The following is a 20,399-nucleotide window of genomic DNA, read 5'->3' on the forward strand; positions in this document are numbered from 1 at the left end:
ACTTTCTATCTTGTAATGTAGCCACATGTTTGTCGTCTAGAATGCTAACAAGTCATTTTTCAAACTTAAATACAACTGTTAGTATCAGATTAATTAACATAGCCTTTACGATTTAGTCTTTTCTTGTTTTCTTTAAATGTTAGTAGAATTCCTCATGACACTTCTCCTTCGGAGTTGAGGCTTAATGAGTCTTACGCTGCTGACCTATTCTTTGATGTAAATACGCTTTTTGAAAGGTTTAGAAGTCTTACGGTTGAGTAGGTATGCCTTGATATACCTCTTCCAGTGTATTACAGTTATGAAATACCTTTACTCTATGTCAAACTACCCAGTTGTGAAGATCATCTTTTTTAAGAGAAAGAAAAAGACGCACATACTTAGTCTATAAAACTGTTCTCTTTATCTTTTCCTTCATCTCACCTTATGCAACTTTGTGGAACTTGTTTGCATAAACTTTTTTGTGAAGTCGCTTACATGCTCAAAGATAAGGAATTTTTTTTTTATTTTAGTTAAATAAAATTAACATATTAGCTTCAGTATGGAAACTTGCTTTAAAGATACAGTTAAAAATAATTTTTTTTATGAAAAGACTTTTTTTTTTTTTTTATCTGTGTGCCCCACTGGTTGTTTCTTCTAATGATGTTGAAATTTTGTAGCTTTCTCTTTTTGCAATTTTTAATGCTATGTTCAGATACTCAGTATTATATCCCAAATACCAATGAGTATTTCCTTCATCTTTACATTTTTCATGTGCATAGTAATATCACAAAACTCTGATGTTATAATGTTGATACACATTACTTTGTTCATTTGTTCTGGATTTTTTATTTTCCAGTTCCAGCAGTAGATTTTAGCATAACTCAGTTTGTAAGAAATCTTGGACTTGAGCACCTGATGGATATATTTGAGAGAGAACAGGTGAGTAGATGAATTGTTTTGCTTGGTTTGATTTTCTGTAAGATCTCAAGGAAAAATTAGGACATACTTGAAATGCCTTGGACCATTCAACCTGTTTGTAGGAAGAGGAGAATGGTTTGTTTTTTGTTTTTTTTTTTTAAAGATTTTATTTATTTATTTGACAGAGAGAGATCACAAGTAGGCAGAGAGGCAGGCAGAGAGAGAGAGAGGAGGAAGCAGGGTCCCTGCCGAGCAGAGAGCCCGATGTGGGACTCGATCCCAGGACCCTGAGATCATGACCTGAGCCGAAGGCAGCGGCTTAACCCACTGAGCCACCCAGGTGCCCCGAGAATGGTTTTTTAAGAGACTGGAAATCAGTCACTCTTCTAATTTAGCTATCTTGGAATTTCTGTTTAGTTTATTAATACAAAAAGATGGACTCTGATGAAATTAAAAAAAAAATACATGGAAACACATTAAAGTATACATTCTTTTTAAGTGCGTATGAGACATTCTCCAGAATAGATCACATTCTAAATCACAGATCAGACCTCAACAAATACAAAAAGATTGAGATCATACCATATTTTCTGACCACAATGCTGTGAAATTTGAAGTCAACCACAGGAAAAAGTTTGGAAAGACCATAAATACATGGAGGTTATACAGCTTGCTATTAAACAATGAATGGGTCAATAAGAATCAAAGAAGAAATTTAAAAATACATGGAATAATGGACTCTCATGTAGTAATAGTAAAGTAGCTTTCTCTAATGGAAAGCATCACTTATTTAGCCCCAAAGTAGGTTATCTTTGAGCTCTGTTTGGTCAGTTCAGTTGTGTCAGTCACTGTGTACTCTTAAGTCTGATACTTTACTAGCCACTACGGGAAGGTAATAGGAATGCTGGGTATATATCTGGGCTTTTCTAGAACAGTCCTATTTTAAAGTACGCTGTCAATATATTTACTGATTTTTTTTTTTGGTACAGAAAATATGGTAGTTACAGACTTACATCCCTAAGGAATTTTTGATCTACTTAACGGAACTCTAACAGTGTATGAAGAAATAAGTTTTGGCATAGATTTTAGAAATTCAAAGAAAAGTTACTGCACTCTGGACTATTCAGGGAAAGCTTCATGGAAGATATATAAATAAAACAGGATTTCTGAATGTCTTCCGTTTCATAAAGTGGGAATAATATATTTGAGGGAAAAGGAATAGTTTGAACGCTGAGGCAGAAGTACCAGTTAGTGTAGTCCAGAGTCTGGAGGAAGCAGTAAAGGCATTGTATAAATGGGTTAGTTGTAGAGTGATGGTGGATATGTGCATTTTTGTTTTGCAATTTAAGTCAGCTCAGGTTCTTATGCTAAATGAAAACTTTATATTTAAAATATTTATATTTATAAGTATATTTAAAATAGTTATATTTAAATGACTATAGTTATATTCATTGAGATATTTATGGTAGTTCATATCTGAAATTTAATTAGCTGTAACTTTTCAGGTTCAATTTAATAAGTGGTTTGCTTTCATTTCTAAGCTGCTCACAAAAGCCGAAGTAAATGTATAAATCTAATACATTAAAAGAACACCGATATATGAATGTCCACCAAATATAAGTCTTCTAAACAATTCCATCCTCTTTTGTCAGATCACTTTGGATGTATTAGTAGAGATGGGGCACAAGGAGCTGAAGGAGATTGGAATCAACGCTTATGGACATAGGCACAAACTAATTAAAGGAGTTGAGAGACTTATCTCTGGACAACAAGGTATTTCATTTTAAATTAATGCTGTCATCAGTTTAACAGTTGGCATAAGACAACCCTCAGCTTACTAAATGATAATAAATCCTGTGAGAGCGAGTCCATTTAACAGGAAGAACACTAGAATTTGAGAAACCTGTTATCAAATCATAACACTGCTACTGTACATTTCCTGAGCTTCTGCCGGTAATTATGTGAACCTAAGTAAGATTTCTGGGCCATTCAGAAGTTTGGGGATTGCCTTTGCTCTGAAATTATTCTAAAATTTTATGATTCTAAAAGATCAGAAACTTGAATATCTCCTTTCTTATGGTAATATAATAGGCAATGCCTAGACATTCAGGTCTGCCCATAAAATAATATAAATCTCTTTTGTTGTAAAAGGCTAAATTCTAAACACCTGTAGTGGAAGTACTGGGAAAACTTGTTTTCCTGTTGTAATGAGGAAATCTGGGAAAACAGCATTGAGTAATAGCTTTAATTCTTCTGAATGTTGGTACTTTAAAAAAATGCAGATTGCATTTGTTACGTTAACATTTCCTGTGTACCAGGTCCTGGGTAAAAAGGTGAAGTGTTCTAAGTATCAAGACCCATAGTTAAACTGAGGGCATGATTTACTGTCTCTGGGGTTAGGTACATCCTGTCATTGAAATCCTGGCTATAAAACTAGAGTCTGAGAAAAACTTAGACTAACAAAAATGAAGACATTTTCAGGGGAGGATGTATGATAGGCAGGATAGGGTCCATCTCTTGAAAAAATACCTCTAAAAGTTAGGTGATTGAAGTTAAGGAATACTTTAAACTGGAATTCTGGAATAGGACCAATTAAAGGTAGATGCGCTTTACTTGCCTGGCAGGGTCTAAGGCAAAAATGTTTAAAATGTGAGGCAGTCTGGAATACGTCTTATAGACCACAAAATTGTGTAAGATAAAAAGGAGGGAAGACCCATGGCTCCCTGGAATGTTAGTATACAATATAAAAAACACCAAAAATGAAGAGAAACTAGAACTCTCAAGTTAGTTGTGGGTGGATGGCCATCATGACTCTACTAGAATAATAGTAGGTAGATCTGGTAGGACAGAAATTCCAGTGGAGTACTAGACTAACAAGGATCATTTAGGAAAGAGGCAGGTTAAAAAAGGAATCAGGCAGTGTTTGTTTATTAAACATACAGTGTCTGGGATACAGTTACTAAGACAGGGCCATATGTACCCCAATGTTCATAGCACCAATGGCCACAGTCACCAGACTGTGGAAAGAGCCAAGATGCCCTTCAACAGATAAATGGATAAAGAAGATGTGGTACATATGTACAATGGAATATTACACCTCCATCAGAAAGGATGAATACCCGGCTTTTGTAACAACATGGACAAGACCGAAGGAGATTATGCTGAGTGAAATAAGTCAAGCCGAGAAAGTCAATTATCATATGGTTTCACTTACTTTTGGAGCATGATGAATAACATGGAGGACATTAGGAAAAGGAAAGGGAAAGTGAATTGGGGTAAATCACAGGGGAGACAAGCATGAGAGACAGTGGACTCTTAAGAAACAAACTGAGGGTTTTGGAGGGGAGGGGGTGAGGGGATGTGTGAACCTGGTGGTGGGTATTAAGGGGGGCACGTATTGCATGGAGCACTGGGTGTGCTGCATAAACAATGAATCTTGGACACTGAAAAAATATTAAAAATGTTTAAAAGACTACGTTGAAAGGCTCAGGAAACGATGGCAGAAACAGATACACTGCCTCCGCGTGGCAGAGGTATGTAACTGCATGCCACCTCTGGTCTGTAGTCACTCTGATAACATCCAGCTGCAGTTGCAAAGGAACATTCATTCCTACATGAAGGAGAATTTTTACGGCACAGAATAACTGTATCTGCTTTAGCAGATCAGGGTCACTTGCCTGCATAAAGTGACCACCTTTCTTGTCTTCGTTTGAAGCCATGATTCTATACATTTTGCAGAGTGGTTCCGCAGTAGTCTGACAGTCTGTCATTTTGCTGGATTAGCCCTAGCTATCCATCGGTGCATCAAGTCAATGGGTGACTTGTCCTCATCTTTGAGCACTGCTGAAACATCTTAGGATGGTACACAGGTTCAAGCATGTGTCATACTCTTTATTTTGTTAAGTCTTTATTCATTGAACTATTCCCTTTTGTAAGTTTCCACACTTCTTGTAGATATTGTAATTCAGCTGTAAGTCTTTATCAGAGTTTAGCATGTTGATGGTAGTCTTGTTATTCAGACCAGAACAGTGCTCTAACTCTCCAGGGGCAAACTGCCATGTGCTGAGCCAGCAATAATGAATTTGATCCCTACCTGGGAAAACAGCAGAGCATTCGAGATCTTGTTGTAGGGACTAAGGGAGAGGTGTGTGTTCCAGATACACCAAGTAAATTAGAAAATTCTGTTCAAGACTCCATTTAAAAAACTTAACAGTTATCTTAACAATTGACATTTAAGAAAACACAACATTCATTGCTGAATTAAAAACTGTTAGTGATTAGAATAAACATTTCAGTAGTTAGTAAACTTTGTCGAGTTAATCATTCTGAGATGATTCAGAATTACCTGAGGCTAGACACGTTTGTCATAATTCTTCCTCATATTTACAAAAATTAAAGGCTAAGTGCTGAAAGGGCTATATAGTTAGTGAAGGAAATAACTGAAGAAAAAAAAATGTGTGACAAACTTAAGAGATAAAGAAAAAAAAGATTTTCTGAACTATTCCCAGAAAACCCGTATAGCTTGTGTCAAAATTAGTAGTCTAAAAGCAGTGTGGTGTTCTGGTTTGGATCCTAGAACAGAAAAAGGAGGACATTACTGGGAAAAACTAGTGAAATCCAAATAAAGTCTATAATTTACTTACTTAATGTGACAGATGCACTGTAGCTATATAAAATGATAACACTGGGGGAGCATTAATGTTCTTAATGGTAACATTAGGAAGTTTAGTGAAGGGTACACAGAACTCTCTATAGAGTTCTCTCTGTAGATCTATAGGATCTCAGCCTTCCTGAAAATCTAAATTCATCCAAAATTAAAAGTTTTTAAAAATCGGTAGTAAACATCATAAATCAAGCAGCTGTTTTTGGTTGATGTTAACTTGGGGGGTGGTTTTTTGGCATATATCTTTTTACCTTCAAATTTCATTTGCTAGGTCTTAACCCATACTTAACTCTGAACACCTCTGGAAGTGGAACAATTCTCATAGATCTATCTCCTGATGATAAAGAGTTTCAGTCTGTGGAGGAAGAGGTATGTTCATATACCTTAAATGAATGTTGGTTCAGTAGCTAAACTTCCTAGAGGTTTCCAGATCTTAAAAATTTCGTAGGGTTTTTTAATTGTCCTTAACTCTTTTACCACCTGGAAAACATTCAGATTTAGTATTTAAGGTACACTCCCTCAATAAACTTTAATTCCAGTAACTTGGTTCAGTACTACAATTAATACTAATGCAGAATTCTGTTGGAGAAGAGTTTATTGTTGTTTGAAAAAAAAAAAAAGGCCAATATTCCCTCCCTTCATGAAGGCAATTACAAAGCCCAGTATTTCAGACAAAACCCAGAGTATGTGGATGCTACTTAATCCAGGAAACTTTTCTTCTAGATATCTTTCCACAAAACTCTTGGATCCACTGAAATCTCTGAATAGTGCCTTACACTTTTGAAGAACATGTGTGTGAGGAACACAGAGATAAAAAGTTAAGTAGGACTGAGTTCTAAAATTCAAGAAACTCCAATTCTCGATGAAGTACAAATTGTGTTCTATTAATGAGTGCGACATGAATTGGAACAAATAAATGATTGCTTTGTTTTTTAGTATATCAGGTGATTAGCTTTGTGTGTTTAACTCACCTGTGCATTAGTTTCTTTTTTTCTTCCTTTAGTTTGCATTATATAATTTTCACCTGTAAATAGTTTTCAGATTGACTAACTAATTATCTCTAGAAAACAGTCCTTGTGAATTTATAGGACTCCTATTCCTTAAACAACAAATACATCAAAATCTCATTTTGTATTCTCAAAAACAGAATCATAGGAGTCAAGAACCATGTTCCCCATATCAGAAAAAACAAAAGTTAATACACATGTATTTGACATATTTTTTCCACCAGATGCAAAGTACAGTCCGAGAGCACAGAGATGGAGGTCATGCAGGTGGGATCTTCAACAGATACAATATTCTCAAGGTAAGAAGTTAGTGAAAAGAAAGTTTTCAGAGACCATAGTTTTTCCAAGCTTGGAATGATAATTAACTTTCTTAAGACTATAATCTTTCTAGCCTAGTAAGTCTTTGACATAACATTGGGATATTTTGGGAAAGATGATATCCTTGGAAGGTTAAGAGTCTCAAAAATCCTTGTACTACTGTTTTGTTGGTGGTGGTGGTGCTGTTTTCATAATGAATAATTCAGACTCTTTTGAACATACTGAAGTTTAGCATATATGCCTTATCTTGGAATAATGATAAATCCTGTAGGTTTAGGACTTTAAATATAAAAATTTCTATTAAGGTACTCTGTTATATAATAAAGCCGAATTTTTTTGTGTGGCTCAGGGGAGGTCTCCATCTTATACCATGCTTCCTTTTATTTGTCCTGAGACAACTCCAGGTTTCTCTGAGTCCCCCTACATGTCACTTCTCTGTAATTTTAGTAGTACTCCTTTTATATTTTCATCTTTTCCAAAAACAGTCTTTAAAAATGTTGTGAGTCATTCACATGAGAGTCCTTTTTCTTGACTTTCTCAGGGCCTTTTCCAGCTTTGCTGTGTTTTTCTTGAACTACAGCAAGCAAAAATGCACACTCTACTTGAGATGCATAAATATTTTTGTGAGCTACGCTCATATATCTTAATAATTCTAAAGACAGTTAAAATGTGGCAAATGTTTTTATAATACCTAAATTTTATTTTTTTTTTAAGGATTTTATTTATTTGACAGAGAGAGACAGTGAGAGAGGGAATACAAGCAGGGAGAGGGAGAAGCAGGCTTCCCACTGAGCAGAGAGCCCAACATGGGGCTGGATACCAGGACCCTGGGATCATGACCTGAGCCGAAGGCAGATGCTTAATGACTGAGCCACCCAGACGCCCCTGTAATACCTGAATTTTAAACTCAAAAGTGAATAGTATCAAATCTTTAATCTGTTTTATATTACTGTTTCAGAATAATAAACTATTATGAGTATAATATTAGATGTCGTATTTTAGAGTTAGTGAATACTGAAACTATTGAGATTGCTTTGTTCATACTGTTAGATAACAAAAGCACACATTATTCAGGTAAAGGAATCCTACTTTTGGAAGCTCCGTTTTATTTATATCATAGGAGGACAAGACTAACACCTTGAGATTTCTATTCATGAACATATATAATAATTTTTAATAAGACATAATTATGCGTATAACAAGCAAATTTCAGTCAAGTCTGCCTTATCTGCAAGTAGTAACAAAATGTATAGAGATTTGTTAAGGGTGAGCGCAGGAGAGAAGAGGATATGTTTTTGATTTTCAAAATAGTTAAAAGTTGAGAAAAGGTATGCTGTTTTCTTCCTCTGTAAAGATATTTTAGTGCAATATTGAATGAATTTTTCAATGACAAATCATTTTTGTTTTTGGGGGAGGGGTTTTTGTTTGTTTTGGGGTGGGTTTTTTTTTGTTTTTTTTTGTTTTTTTTACATAAATAAGATCTCTGTGTCAGTTGTGTTCATTGATTACATCTATGACAGTATTTTGAGGTTTTTTAGCCAAGGCTAAAACCACCACTGCCCAGATGTGCTCTGGGACCAGCAAGGGGCTGTAATACCTTTAAACGCAACCAAGAAACAGCTCTAGGATTATGAATTTTAATCCTAGAAATACTCCAAATGAGGGGTGCCTAAGTGGCTCAGTGGGTTAAGCCTCTGCCTTCGGCTCAGGTCATGATCTCAGGGTCCTGGGGTCAAGCCCTGCGTCGGGCTCTCTGCTCGATGGGGAGCCTGCTCTTCCCTCTCTCTGCCTGCTGCTCTGCCTACTTGTGATCTCTCCCTCTCTGTCAAAGAAATAAATAAAATCTTTAAAAAATAATAAAAATAAAGAAATACTCCAAATGAAGCCACCTTTAGTTGTTCTCCAAACTTAGGAATTGGAAGGGTAGGGAAGAGCAGAGGGTATGTCTCTATGTTTCTGTACGTGTCTTAAAAATGGTGTTTGGTGTGGCTATTTCAAATATTTTTAATTAATAACAGATAAAGATGATACTTTGAGCCAAATAAAGCAGAGAGAGGTTGAAAGAAACTGTCTCTTTTTAATACTTCTTTTTTTTTTTTTTTTAAAGATTTTTTTTTTATTTATTTATGTGACAGAGATCACAAGTAGGCAGAGAGGCAGGCAGAGAGAGAGGAGGAAGCAGGCTCCCCGCGGAGCAGAGAGCCCGATGCGGGGCTCGATCCCAGGACCCTGAGATCATGACCTGAGCCGAAGGCAGAGGCTTTAACCCACTGAGCCACCCAGGCGCCCCTCTTTTTAATACTTCTATATAGAACTCCACATACCTGATTGGGAGATGTTTTAGTAATAATCTTCTAAATTAGAATGGAAGTATTTTAGTCAACAGTATTTCTGACCTTCACATAAGGCTATATGTAGCTTTTTTTCCTTCTGAAGTTTTTGATTTCCAAAATGTAGCTATATTTCTGTCTTTATGTTTGAGACCAAGTATTTTTAGCTGACTGAAATAAAACATAGTTTACATTTCAGAAAAAACTTTTGCCTCTCTACTGGCTGTGTGGACCATTTTAGTTAAGATGAACAAGTAGGTAAGTAATTATGAACTAAGATTTTGATTTTTCTGATTTCTTTTTTATAGATTCAGAAAGTTTGTAACAAGAAACTATGGGAAAGATACACTCATAGGAGAAAAGAAGTTTCTGAAGAAAACCACAACCATGCAAATGAAAGAATGCTGTTTCATGGTAAGATTCCTCTTCTCCGAGATGCCTGGCTGGCTCGGTAGGGAGAGCGTGCAGCTCTTCATCTCAGAGTTGTGAGTTCAAACCTTACTTTAAAAAAAAGTGAGGGGGGGGGTCCTTCCCCATCCTACTACATTATTTTTTAACCATGTATGAAATAATGAGCCTATTTTTCTCATGCCACTTTTTTTTTTTTAAGATTTTACTTTTATTTGGCAGACCAAGATCACAAATAGGATCACATAAGGACAAAATATAGAAATGGAAATGTTGACTCTTCATATTTTCCTCTTCTCTTTATATCAAAACTGCATATTACGAACACTCTGAGAAGTGGTGTGTGTTATTTTTAACTAATTGATTGCCTTAAAATTAAAACAAGGTCTGAGGGGCCCCTGGGTGGCTCAGTCATTAAGCATCCGACTCTTGACTTTGGTTCAGGTCATGATCTCAGGAGGCCAAGCCCCAGTTCGGCTCTGTCTCCAGTGAGTGTGGAGACTGCCTAAGAGTCTCTCTCCCTCTCCCTCCACCCCTACACACCCACCCCCAGCCGCTCAGGAGCTTGCTCGCTCGCTCTCTCTCACTCTCTCACAAAAATAAAAGTAAAATGAAACAAGGTCTGAAAATCGCCTCAGAAGACCATACACATCCTATTCTGCCCTTGATTCTAAGTATCAAAACTATAAATAAGTAAATAGAATCCTTTTTAAAAAGGGGGAGGGGGTCACTTGGGTGGCTCAGTCGTTAAGCTGCTACCTTCAGCTCAAGTCATGATCCTGGAATCCCGGGATTGAGCCCCAAATCAGGCTCCCTGCTCAGCAGGGAGTCTGCTTCTCCCTCTACCCTTCACCCTGCTTGTGCTCTCTCAAATAAATAAGTAAAATCTTTAAAAAACAAACAAACAAAAAACTACATTTAACTTCATTGTGTTAAAAGAGCCATTATCAGTCAAGGGTGCCTGGCTGGCTCAGTCGATAGAGCAAGTGATTCTTAATCTTGGTTTCCTGAGTTCAAGCGCCATTTTAGGGATGGAGATTACTTTTAAAAATAAATAAATCTTTTAAAAAAAAAAAGCCATTTTTATCATTGAACTTAGGGAATTTTCAGAGAACTTAACGTAGAATTGAGAGCAACTTTATTTTTGAAATTTCCTGAGTTTTTTTATGTTGCAAACTAACAGATTTTGGTTGGTCTTTCTTTTTTTCTAAGCATTGTGGAGCCCAGCATGGGGCCTGAACCCACAACCCTGAGACCAAGACCTGAGCTAAGATCAAGGGTCAGACGTCCAACTTACTGAGCCACCCAGGCACCCCAGTCTTTCAGATTTATAGCAAAGATGAATGTAGATAGTAATATAGTGTTTATCAAGTCTTCAAGCACATAGTAGTCCCATCTGTTTTTTTATTTTGCTTTGATTGCAGAAGATTTTTTATAGACCTATAAAATTCTATAGAACACAGCATTTTAATTTCACAGTTCTTTGGAAGAGTGGCTGTAGCAGACTGAATTGGTATATAATATCTAAATAACATTTCTCATTCTGAAATCCTAAAAATCATTATGATAATCCCTTATCACAGAGTATGGTTTATTTATATACTGACTTGATAAAATGAATGATTTATCTATTTTATAGTATAAATGATTTTGGTTTTTCCAAATCAATTCAAATAAGTGATTCTGTCCTTCAGTATATCTACAGAGTGGAATTCAGCATACTTTCCCATTCCTTTATCAACAGGGACACTAATCTTGATGAATCAGTGAACTGTTATATTGGCTTTCCCCAACACCCACCCCTCACCCTTCTCTCTGGCCTGGTTCTCATGATTACCTCCTTCCCTTTGGCTAAGCTCTTCTTGGCACACATGCAAGGAACAGGGAGAAAGTAGTCAGTATGCAGAGAACGAAGAACACACCACATTTGCAGATAGAATCTGGTATAATGGGATGATAGGCAGAGAAGTGGAAGGATGGGAGAGAAGAGGTATAAAGAAGAGAATAGGGGTGCCTGAGTGGAGCAGTCAGTTAAGCCTCCAATTCTGGGTTTTGGCTCAGGTCATAATCTTGGGGTCATGAGATCAAGCCCCATGTAGGGCTTCATGCAGAGTCTGCTTAACACTATCTCTTCCTCTCCCCATTAGCCCCCACACACATAAACACCTGCATGCGCTCATGCTCACTTGCTCGGTCTTTCTCTCCCTCTCAAGTAAGTAAATCCTTAAAAAAATAAGAAGAAGAAGAAGAGAATGAACATGACAAAACCACATTGGGGATGCCTGGGCAGTTCAGTCAGTTAAGTGTCTGCCTTTGGCTCAGGCCATGATCCCAGGGTACTTGGGTAGAGTCCTATACTGGGCTTCTTGCTCAGCAGGGAGCCTGATTCTCCTTCTGGATGCTTTTCCCTCTGCCTGCCACTCCCCCTGCTTGTGCTTTCTCTCTCTCTCTCTCTCTCTGGTAAATAAATAAAATCCTTTAAAAAAAAAAATAAAGGGGCACCTGGGTGGCTCAGTCAGTTAAGCATCTGCCTTCAGCTCAGGTCATGATCCCAGCGTCCTGGGACCAAGTCCCACATTGGGCTCCCTGCTTAGCGGGGAGCTGCTTCTCCCTCTCCCTCTGCCTGCCACTCCCCCTGCTTGTGCGCTCGCGCTCGCTCTCGCTCTCTCTCTCTCTCTGTCAAATAAATAACATCTTTAAAAAAAGAAAAAAAAAAGACCACTTTGGCTACTTTTGATACCTAGAAAATATACACAGTTGTGAGTGTCAGTATAAGACTTAATTGCATTCACCACTGCTATATTAGGAAATTGTGTGAAACCCTTGGTTCTGGATTTGTATGGATTTGGGGTCTGGAATTTAATAACTTTAACATTGGTATATCAAGTAATCTTTTCTTTTTCTAGTTGAATCTGTGCATGTCTTTTTTTTTTTTTGATCTCTCATCCACCACCTTACTAGAAACATCAGTTGGTATTAGCAAGTCTTCTAAAATAGTTATTTCTTCTAACGGCATAAACTAGCTGACAGTTAACTTGTTATACTTGTTTTTTTATATTCTTTATTGTGGTATTCAGGTATGTCTGTTTAGGAATTTAACTTCAAAGAACGTTTCATTTTATTTTTCTTCCAAGATAATTTTAAATTGTTACTTACCTACATGTATTTTAGGATCTCCCTTTGTGAATGCAATTATCCATAAAGGCTTCGATGAAAGGCATGCCTACATAGGTGGCATGTTTGGAGCTGGGATTTATTTTGCTGAAAACTCTTCAAAAAGCAATCAGTATGTCTATGGAATTGGAGGAGGTACTGGGTGTCCAGTTCACAAAGACAGATCTTGTTATGTTTGCCACAGGTAAGAGATTACTTGTTCTCATTTTGTTTATTTAAATTCAATTAATTAAAGATAATGTATCATTTGTTTCAGAGGTACAGGTCTGTGAATCATAAATATTATGAAATACCCAGTGCTCATTACAGCACATGCCCTTCCCAGCATCCATGACCCAGTTACCCGATCCCTCGCCCCCTTCCCTTCCAGGAATCCTCAGTTTTCTTCCTCTTAGGGTTTGTCTCCCCCTCTGGTTTTATCTTGTTTCATTTTTTCCTCTCTTCCCCTGTGATCCTCTCTCTTATTTCTTAAATTCTCAATTTATTTTGATAAGAACTGGTTTCATATTTGAGAAATTTGGAGAGAAAGGGCATCATCTTGGACAACTTTAGAAATCCAGGCTAGGCATGTTTCAGGTTGTTTTTGGCCCTCTCACCAGTTGTAATTATAGCTAGTATTTATTAAATGATCTGTGTAGGACAAGCACAGTTCTGAGCAGTTAACCTATTTAAATCATTTTATCATTGGAACACCTAGTGTTTTAAAGAATACGGAATAGACAGTATCTTTGGACTTGAAGATTTTATTGTGTCTCTTAAATATTATAGGAGTGTAGATTTTTTCAAAAGACGTTATTCAAGGGGCACCTGGATGGCTCAGTCAGTTAAGTGTCTGACTCTTGATTCTGGCTCAGATCATGATCCTCAAGCCCCATGTTAGACTCCATTGCTGGGTATGGAGCTGCTTAAGATTCTCTCCCTCTCCCCCTGCACCTCCCACTCCCCGCCCCCATTTAAAGTTTTGTGGAGGGGGGTTTTGTTTTTTTAATAAGAGAGCACACGCGAGAAAGATCACATAGGGAGAGGGAAAAGCAGACCCACAGCTGATGAGGGAGCCTGATGTGGAGCTCAGTCCCAGGACTCTGAGCCAAAGGCAGACCCTTAACCAACTAAGCCCCCCAGGCCCCTGCTCCTCCTGTTTAAATAGACAGAACTCAAATGCTAAAATGGCATTACTTGCCAAGCCTAATTATTTCATAGCAATGCATGAGGGAGTGTCATTTCTGCTGTGATAGGATCCTAGAATCTTCAATTTATGATATTACAACTTGAAAAGTTATAACAAAACACATCAATCCCTTTTAAAAAGTACATTAATATCAAATAACTACTTTGTACTTTCTTTCTCCACTTTTAGTTACCCTGGTCTAATAACTCAGTTGTTAAAATCATTTAGATAACTTGCCCCTGTTAATAAACTCCTCAAAGGTAAGCAGAAATTATCTTTTGCCATTGGAAAAATTGAGTAAAATTAATTATTGCAGTTTATTCTATAGTTAGGGTGTTTCTTATACAAATCTAGAACGGGGCGCCTGGGTGGCTCAGTGGGTTAAAGCCTTTGCCTTCGGCTCAGGTCATGACCTCAGGGTCCTGGAATCGAGCTCCGTCCCCCCCCCCCATTGGGCTCAGCAGGGAGCCTGCTTCCCTTTCTCACTCTCTGCTTGCCTCTCTGCCTACTTGTGACCTCTGTCAAATAAATAAATAAAATCTTTAAAAAAAAAAAAAACCAAACCTAGAACAATCTTCATCAAACATTAGCAGACATGAGAATTATTTAGAGGGCTTGCTAAAACACAGATTCCTAAGCCCTGCCTGCTCAGTTGCTGATTTAGTAGGTCTGGGATAAAGCACAAGAACTTGAATTTCTGCTGAGCTCTGGGATGGTGATGTTTTCTGATCAGTGATGTAGAAGAAAGCCCTGGAGCACTAGTTCTCAGCCTTGGTGACACGTTGGTATCACCTGGGGAGCTTTAAAAACTGCTGATGCCGATGTCCCACCCTCAGAGAATCTCTTATAATTTCTGGGCATTGGGATTTTTTTGTAAAGTCTTACCAGCTGATTGTGAAAGGTTGCCAAGTAAAGAACTGCAATCTTGGAGGAAAACAAGGTCTTTTTATATATTACTCTTGTTTTCCCCTTAAATTTAGACTTGTGTAGGCGCCCGAAGTCAGCCCTTCTGGGCATGAACTCCCATCCTCTTCTGTTTTAGATCGTAAATTAATTGGACAGGTTAAAAGGCTTATAATTTCTAGAGAGTCTATAAATTGAACTCTGCTGTCACATTATCTGGAGTTGAAAGTTTTGATGAGTACTTTCTCTTTAACTCATAGTTAAAATAGTTCTGATTATAATAAGTAGTGTTTTACAGTCTTACAAACTGTCTTTGGAACAGAAAGGTTGGTTCTCTACAGATCAGTTTATTAACTTAAGACTTTTGTGTTTGGGTTATCACAGGGCTGATCGTAACTATAATAGAAATCTACTAGAAATGCTAAGGCTTCCAACAAGCACATTTAGAATAAAAAGTATAGGTAGTCTCTCTTCTTTGGAGAACAGAATCAACTGGCTCACCAAAATCTTTTCTCCTCTGAAAAACAAAGAAGAGAAACCATTAAGTAATTTTTTCAAAAAAGGGTTCATTGGAAATAAGGAAGGTCAGTCATCTACTTGAAGGGATTGGGAGAGTAATCTCCTCAAATTTCTGATAAGTGAAAACTATTTGAAGAACTAACATTTCAGCTGAAACCTAAAAAAATGAGTGGTAGTTAAGAGTGGCAGAAATAGGTACCGTTCTCTGTGGTAAAGGAAGTGGTGTGTATGATGCCCCTGAGGTTCAGAAAGTTGGCCTGTGTAAAGAAAGGAAATTAATGCTCCTGGTGCACCATGAACACGAAGTAAGATTTGAGAATTTAGAGCCATTGTAAGTGAGCAATTTGGGTTTTCTTCCAAGTACACTAAGTACCCTCTACATAAGTTTCAAGCAGTAAAGTGATGTGATTTGATTTCATGTTTTATGTGTTGGGTTGTTTTTTTGTTTTGTTTTGGTTTTTTTAGATAACTGGTTGCTTGGATGGAAAATAGTTTAGCTAGGAATGAGAGGAGAAATAGAAGTTCAGAGGCCATTATTCCCAGTCCAAATAAAAATTTTGGTGATGTGAATTTAACAGTAGCAATAGAATTAAGAAAATGAATTTCAAATGCATTTTGAAGGTGAAATCAATTAGACTTGATTAGTTGGATAGATGTCCATCTTTGCAAGCTACTTTGTGGGAGCTCCCTAAATCCTCTCCTTCCCACTTGGGCTATGGTTTGTGCTTTTCCTCTGGGTACTGATGAGAGCAGAGTTTCCATCTCTATGAGATTGTTACATTTTCAGTTTATATAGTTAAAATAAGAATTAAAGTGGCAAATTCATTAATGAGAGTAGAAGACATTCCTGCAAAATTCTTTTAAGGATGAAATGACCAACAACTCTGTATAAATACACTAAAAAGCTTAATGCACTGTACAGAAATAAAACTGCCGTGTACTACCTTGTTGTCAGGGAGATCTTTTCATGTTACAGGCAGCTGCTCTTTTGCCGGGTAACCTTGGGAAAGTCTTTCCTGCAGTTCAGTGCAATGAAAATGGCACATTCTCCTCCAGGACATCACTCAGTCACTGGTCGACCCAGCGTGAACGGTCTAGCATTAGCTGAATATGTTATTTACAGAGGAGAACAGGTAATTTGGTTTTATTTGTTCATCTTCAGAATGATTTAGAGCCATACTTTAATAAATTTACAAGGCATATTGCCTTAACAACTGGGCTGGGTTTTTTTAAAAGTAGCAAAAATAATAGAGAATTCCCATATATCCTTTGCCCCGATTTTCCCAATGTTAACATTTTATCATTCTCCCTCGTTTGTATGAATACAGATTTTTCTCCTAACCTGCTTGAGAGGACATTATAGGCTTGCTGCGTAGCCTTAAATGGTTCAGTGTGTATTTCCCAAAAATAAGGACATTTTCTTTTAAAATTATCAACATTGGGAAGATACCATTGATAGAATATTATCTTACAGACTTTATTCAGATTTTGCCAATTTTGGTGGATCTTTTTTCTGTTTTATAACCTTCCATAAAATATAATTAATCAGAATCTTGTATTTAGTAGTTAACCTGTCTGTAGCAGAGAAACGTACAATTCTCTCCTGCTCTTAGTGACACAGATGCAGTCAGAAGCATCTCTAGAGCAGTGTTCTGAACTGAGGATATGTACCAGGATCTCCTCAGTTATTAAAAACAAACATGGATACCTGGATGGCTCAGCGGGTTAAAGCCTCTGCCTTCAGCTCAGGTGTTGGTCTCAGAGTCCTGGGATCGAGTCCTGTATTGGGCTCTCTGCTCAGCAAGGAGCCTGCTTCCCCCTCTCTCTCTGCCTGCCCGTCTGCCTACTTGTGATCTCTGTCTGTCAAATAAATAAATATCTTTTTAAAAAAGAAAAGAAAAAAAACACATGCTTAGGATTCATCCTAGACCTGCTGATTCGGAACCTAAGAGGGATTGGAAGCAAGGTAAGGATGTTTTAAGAAAATGCCCGAAGAGGAGTCTGATCCACACATTAATTTAGAACCTCTTCTCTAAAGATTAGGAATTCTTATGGTAAAATCACCTTTCAAAAAATTTGTTTACCAACATTTAAATTAATCTTTCTCTTCCAGGCTTATCCTGAATATTTAATTACTTACCAGATTATGAGGCCTGAAGGTATGGTTGATGGATAAATAGTTGTTTTGGGAAGCTAAATCCACTGAACCTAATAAAATCGTCTGAGCAGCTGGTGGCCTCTTAAGTTTTACTCCTTCGCTGAGAAATACCATCTTGTCCACAAGCCTGTGACAGAAGGATAAAAAATGTGAAAGAAGTTTAACATTCTGACTTGATAAAGCTTTAATAATGTACAGTGTTTTCTAAATATTTCCTGTTTTTCAGCACTTTAACAGATGCCATTCCAGGTTAAACTGGGTTTGTCTGTACTAAATTATAAACAAAGTTAACTTGAATCTTTTATAGGTTATGCATTGATTCTAACAGAAACTGTAATCCCCTCCACAGAACTCATTTTACTAATACAGCACTGTGTTCTTTAAAACACAGCATTTACACTGAATACGATTTCATTTGTAAAACTGTAAATAAGAGCTTTTGTACTAGCCCAGTATTTATTTACATTGCTTTGTAATATAAATCTACTGTTTCAGAACTGCAGCGGTTTACACATTTTTTCATACGTACTGCACATCTGTATTTCATCTTGCATCATCATGACTGAGTGAACTTAACATCTGATTCTAGAGGCTATGGTTTGAGCTGTTAGCAAAGACTTTGTCAGTTGGGAAAGATTGATTTATCAGATTTAATTAGCTGATGGAAGCATTTATCTCTCATTAGAATCTTTCCCATTGAAGAACTTACTTCATGAAGACTTTGGGGATTTAATTTGTGATTACCTTTTATGTATAAGACACATTCCAAAGAGCTCTATGAACGTCCTGATGATTAAAGACACTTCTTTACTGGCCTCAAACTCTGGGTTTCACATTGGAAAATTTTCTCATTTCATTTTGTGAAAATCAGAGCAAGTGCTTCTTTATTTCAGAGGCTGCATCCTGCCACTGAGCAATTAATCACAGGATTCTTTTTGTGGAGTGTAAATAGGAAGTTACATTTCAGAGGTAGGAAGAGGAATCCTGAATAATTTTCCAGTCTGTTCTAATTACCCTAAACTGAAAGGGGAAGAAAAACAAATGAGAGGGGGTCATTTTTTTTTGTCCTAAGTATTTTTTTTCTTGTTCTTCCTCCTTGGCCTCACTATTAGAGTCCATCTGTACACCATAGGTAAGCTGAACCCAGAACCATGAAACATATATAAGTGTCTCAGTTCTCTCCAGGTCATCTTCATGGGCAGGTGCTGTGACACGGTGCTTCCTGGTCCTGGGTAGCCTCATTGTGACATTCAAGTCACTTGGAAATACACTGTGTGTGTGCACTATTTGGTGATAGGCCTGTTGGGCAGCTGTAGAGGGAAGTGCTGTCCCATAAAATGCCATTCCTGTTTTCTAAAGGAAAACTGTGTTTTCCATGAAATCAGCTAAAGCTTCTTGGCCCAGAGACATGAATTATAGCAGTGTATTTGTGACTCTAGCTGCCTCAAGAGGCAAGGCAGGTTTTTACCGACTTAAGTCTCTCTAAGTGAGAATGTTCCCCTTCACTCTCTGTACCAGTTCACTTTTGTTTTACATTTTATTCCATCTCTAAATTACCTGGCTCTTTGCAGTAACTTGTACATAAAGTGCTAGAAAATCATGTTTCTTGTCCTAAGTAAGAGTTAATCAGACTAAATGCATATCTGGAGTTGTTTCTATGATGTAAATTGTGATCATATTCCTGACCTTGAAGTGCTTTTATACAGCTCTCTAATAATTGAAATTATGATCCTAAAGTAATTTCTTGGAACACAAATGGAGTATGCCAAATTTTATATAATTTTTCAGATTCTGGAATCATCCAGGTTTTATAATTAGAAGATAATGAGATGAGTTAATGGAGTTTATATTTACATGACCAGATCTCCCAACATTGACCCCATAACACTCCCCCTGTAAGTGAATCTGGAATTGCTTATCATGTAAAGTCATCAAGGTCTCTGAGTTTATGACTGTAGCCTGTGTTGTTTCATCTAATCCATTGCTTAATTACTGTGTTGTTTTCCTATGAATGATTACATTGTGGTTAATATGTTAGCATGGCAATATTTTCAGATAGCTTTTTGTTTGTTGGCTATTATGGGGGGGTTGGGGGTGGTTTGGAGGATTTTTTTGGAGTTTTTGCATGAAATATCTTACTTTATAATGATGGAATTGCTTTTTCTTTTGTCTTGTGATTTTTGCTTTTTCTTTTTTCTTTTTTTTTTTTTTTTTTGGAAGTGAGATTTAACTTTTTGTGTGAGTAGTACTATTATATCCATCTTGGGTGTCTTACTTGTACTGTATCACATTCCATACCCTCATTTAATTCTTAATAAAGTGTTTATTTGTTTTTCTGGGTAGCATGGTAATTACTGGAATAGTATAAATGTGTTGAATGGTCTTTGAGAAAATGGATTAAGATTACAATAAACCACAATTGCAGGAAAACAATGTAGTTCTGCGTCTAACAGTGATAGAGTGCAGTTTTGTATGTTGTGACCATAACCTATTCAGATGCTTTAAAATGGATGTAGTTATAAGATGCCTTCAGACATTTAATCAATCCAATACAAGTTTTGGCAAACCTCAAAGCTTATTCCTGGGTAATCTGTCTTCTAAAAAGGAATGTATTTTTTTGTTTGCTTGTTTTGTTTCAAGTAGGTCTTGACCCAGTGGGGTCTTGAACTCATGTCTCCAAGATCAAGAGTTGCATGCTCTACTGATGAGCCAGCCAGGCACCCCTAAAAAAAAACTTCATACATTTTAAAATCTCGGAGCACTTGAGTTGCTCAGTAAACCTACTGAGTGTCTGCCTTCAACTCAGTTCATGATCCCAGGGTCGTGGGATAGAGTCCCACATGGCTTCTTGCTC

At 37.1% G+C, this 20,399-nt stretch overlaps 1 protein-coding gene across 1 annotated transcript in view; it reads left to right on the plus strand.

The window, feature by feature from the left end:
• Positions 1 to 19,975, plus strand: part of TNKS2 (tankyrase 2) — a 69,627-nt gene extending 49,652 nt beyond the window's left edge. Inside the window, exons 20-27 of the mRNA XM_044240096.1 lie at positions 836 to 918; positions 2,550 to 2,670; positions 5,832 to 5,929; positions 6,792 to 6,866; positions 9,524 to 9,629; positions 12,795 to 12,981; positions 16,364 to 16,520; positions 17,501 to 19,975. Of these exons, the coding sequence (XP_044096031.1) occupies positions 836 to 918; positions 2,550 to 2,670; positions 5,832 to 5,929; positions 6,792 to 6,866; positions 9,524 to 9,629; positions 12,795 to 12,981; positions 16,364 to 16,520; positions 17,501 to 17,563 (890 nt within the window). The 3' untranslated portion in view covers positions 17,564 to 19,975. The remainder of the gene's footprint in view (positions 1 to 835; positions 919 to 2,549; positions 2,671 to 5,831; positions 5,930 to 6,791; positions 6,867 to 9,523; positions 9,630 to 12,794; positions 12,982 to 16,363; positions 16,521 to 17,500) is intronic.
• The last annotated feature ends 424 nt before the right edge of the window (positions 19,976 to 20,399 follow it).

This window comes from Neovison vison, chromosome 2 (assembly GCF_020171115.1).
Source record: "Neovison vison isolate M4711 chromosome 2, ASM_NN_V1, whole genome shotgun sequence".
Taxonomy (NCBI): Eukaryota; Metazoa; Chordata; class Mammalia; order Carnivora; family Mustelidae; genus Neogale; species Neogale vison.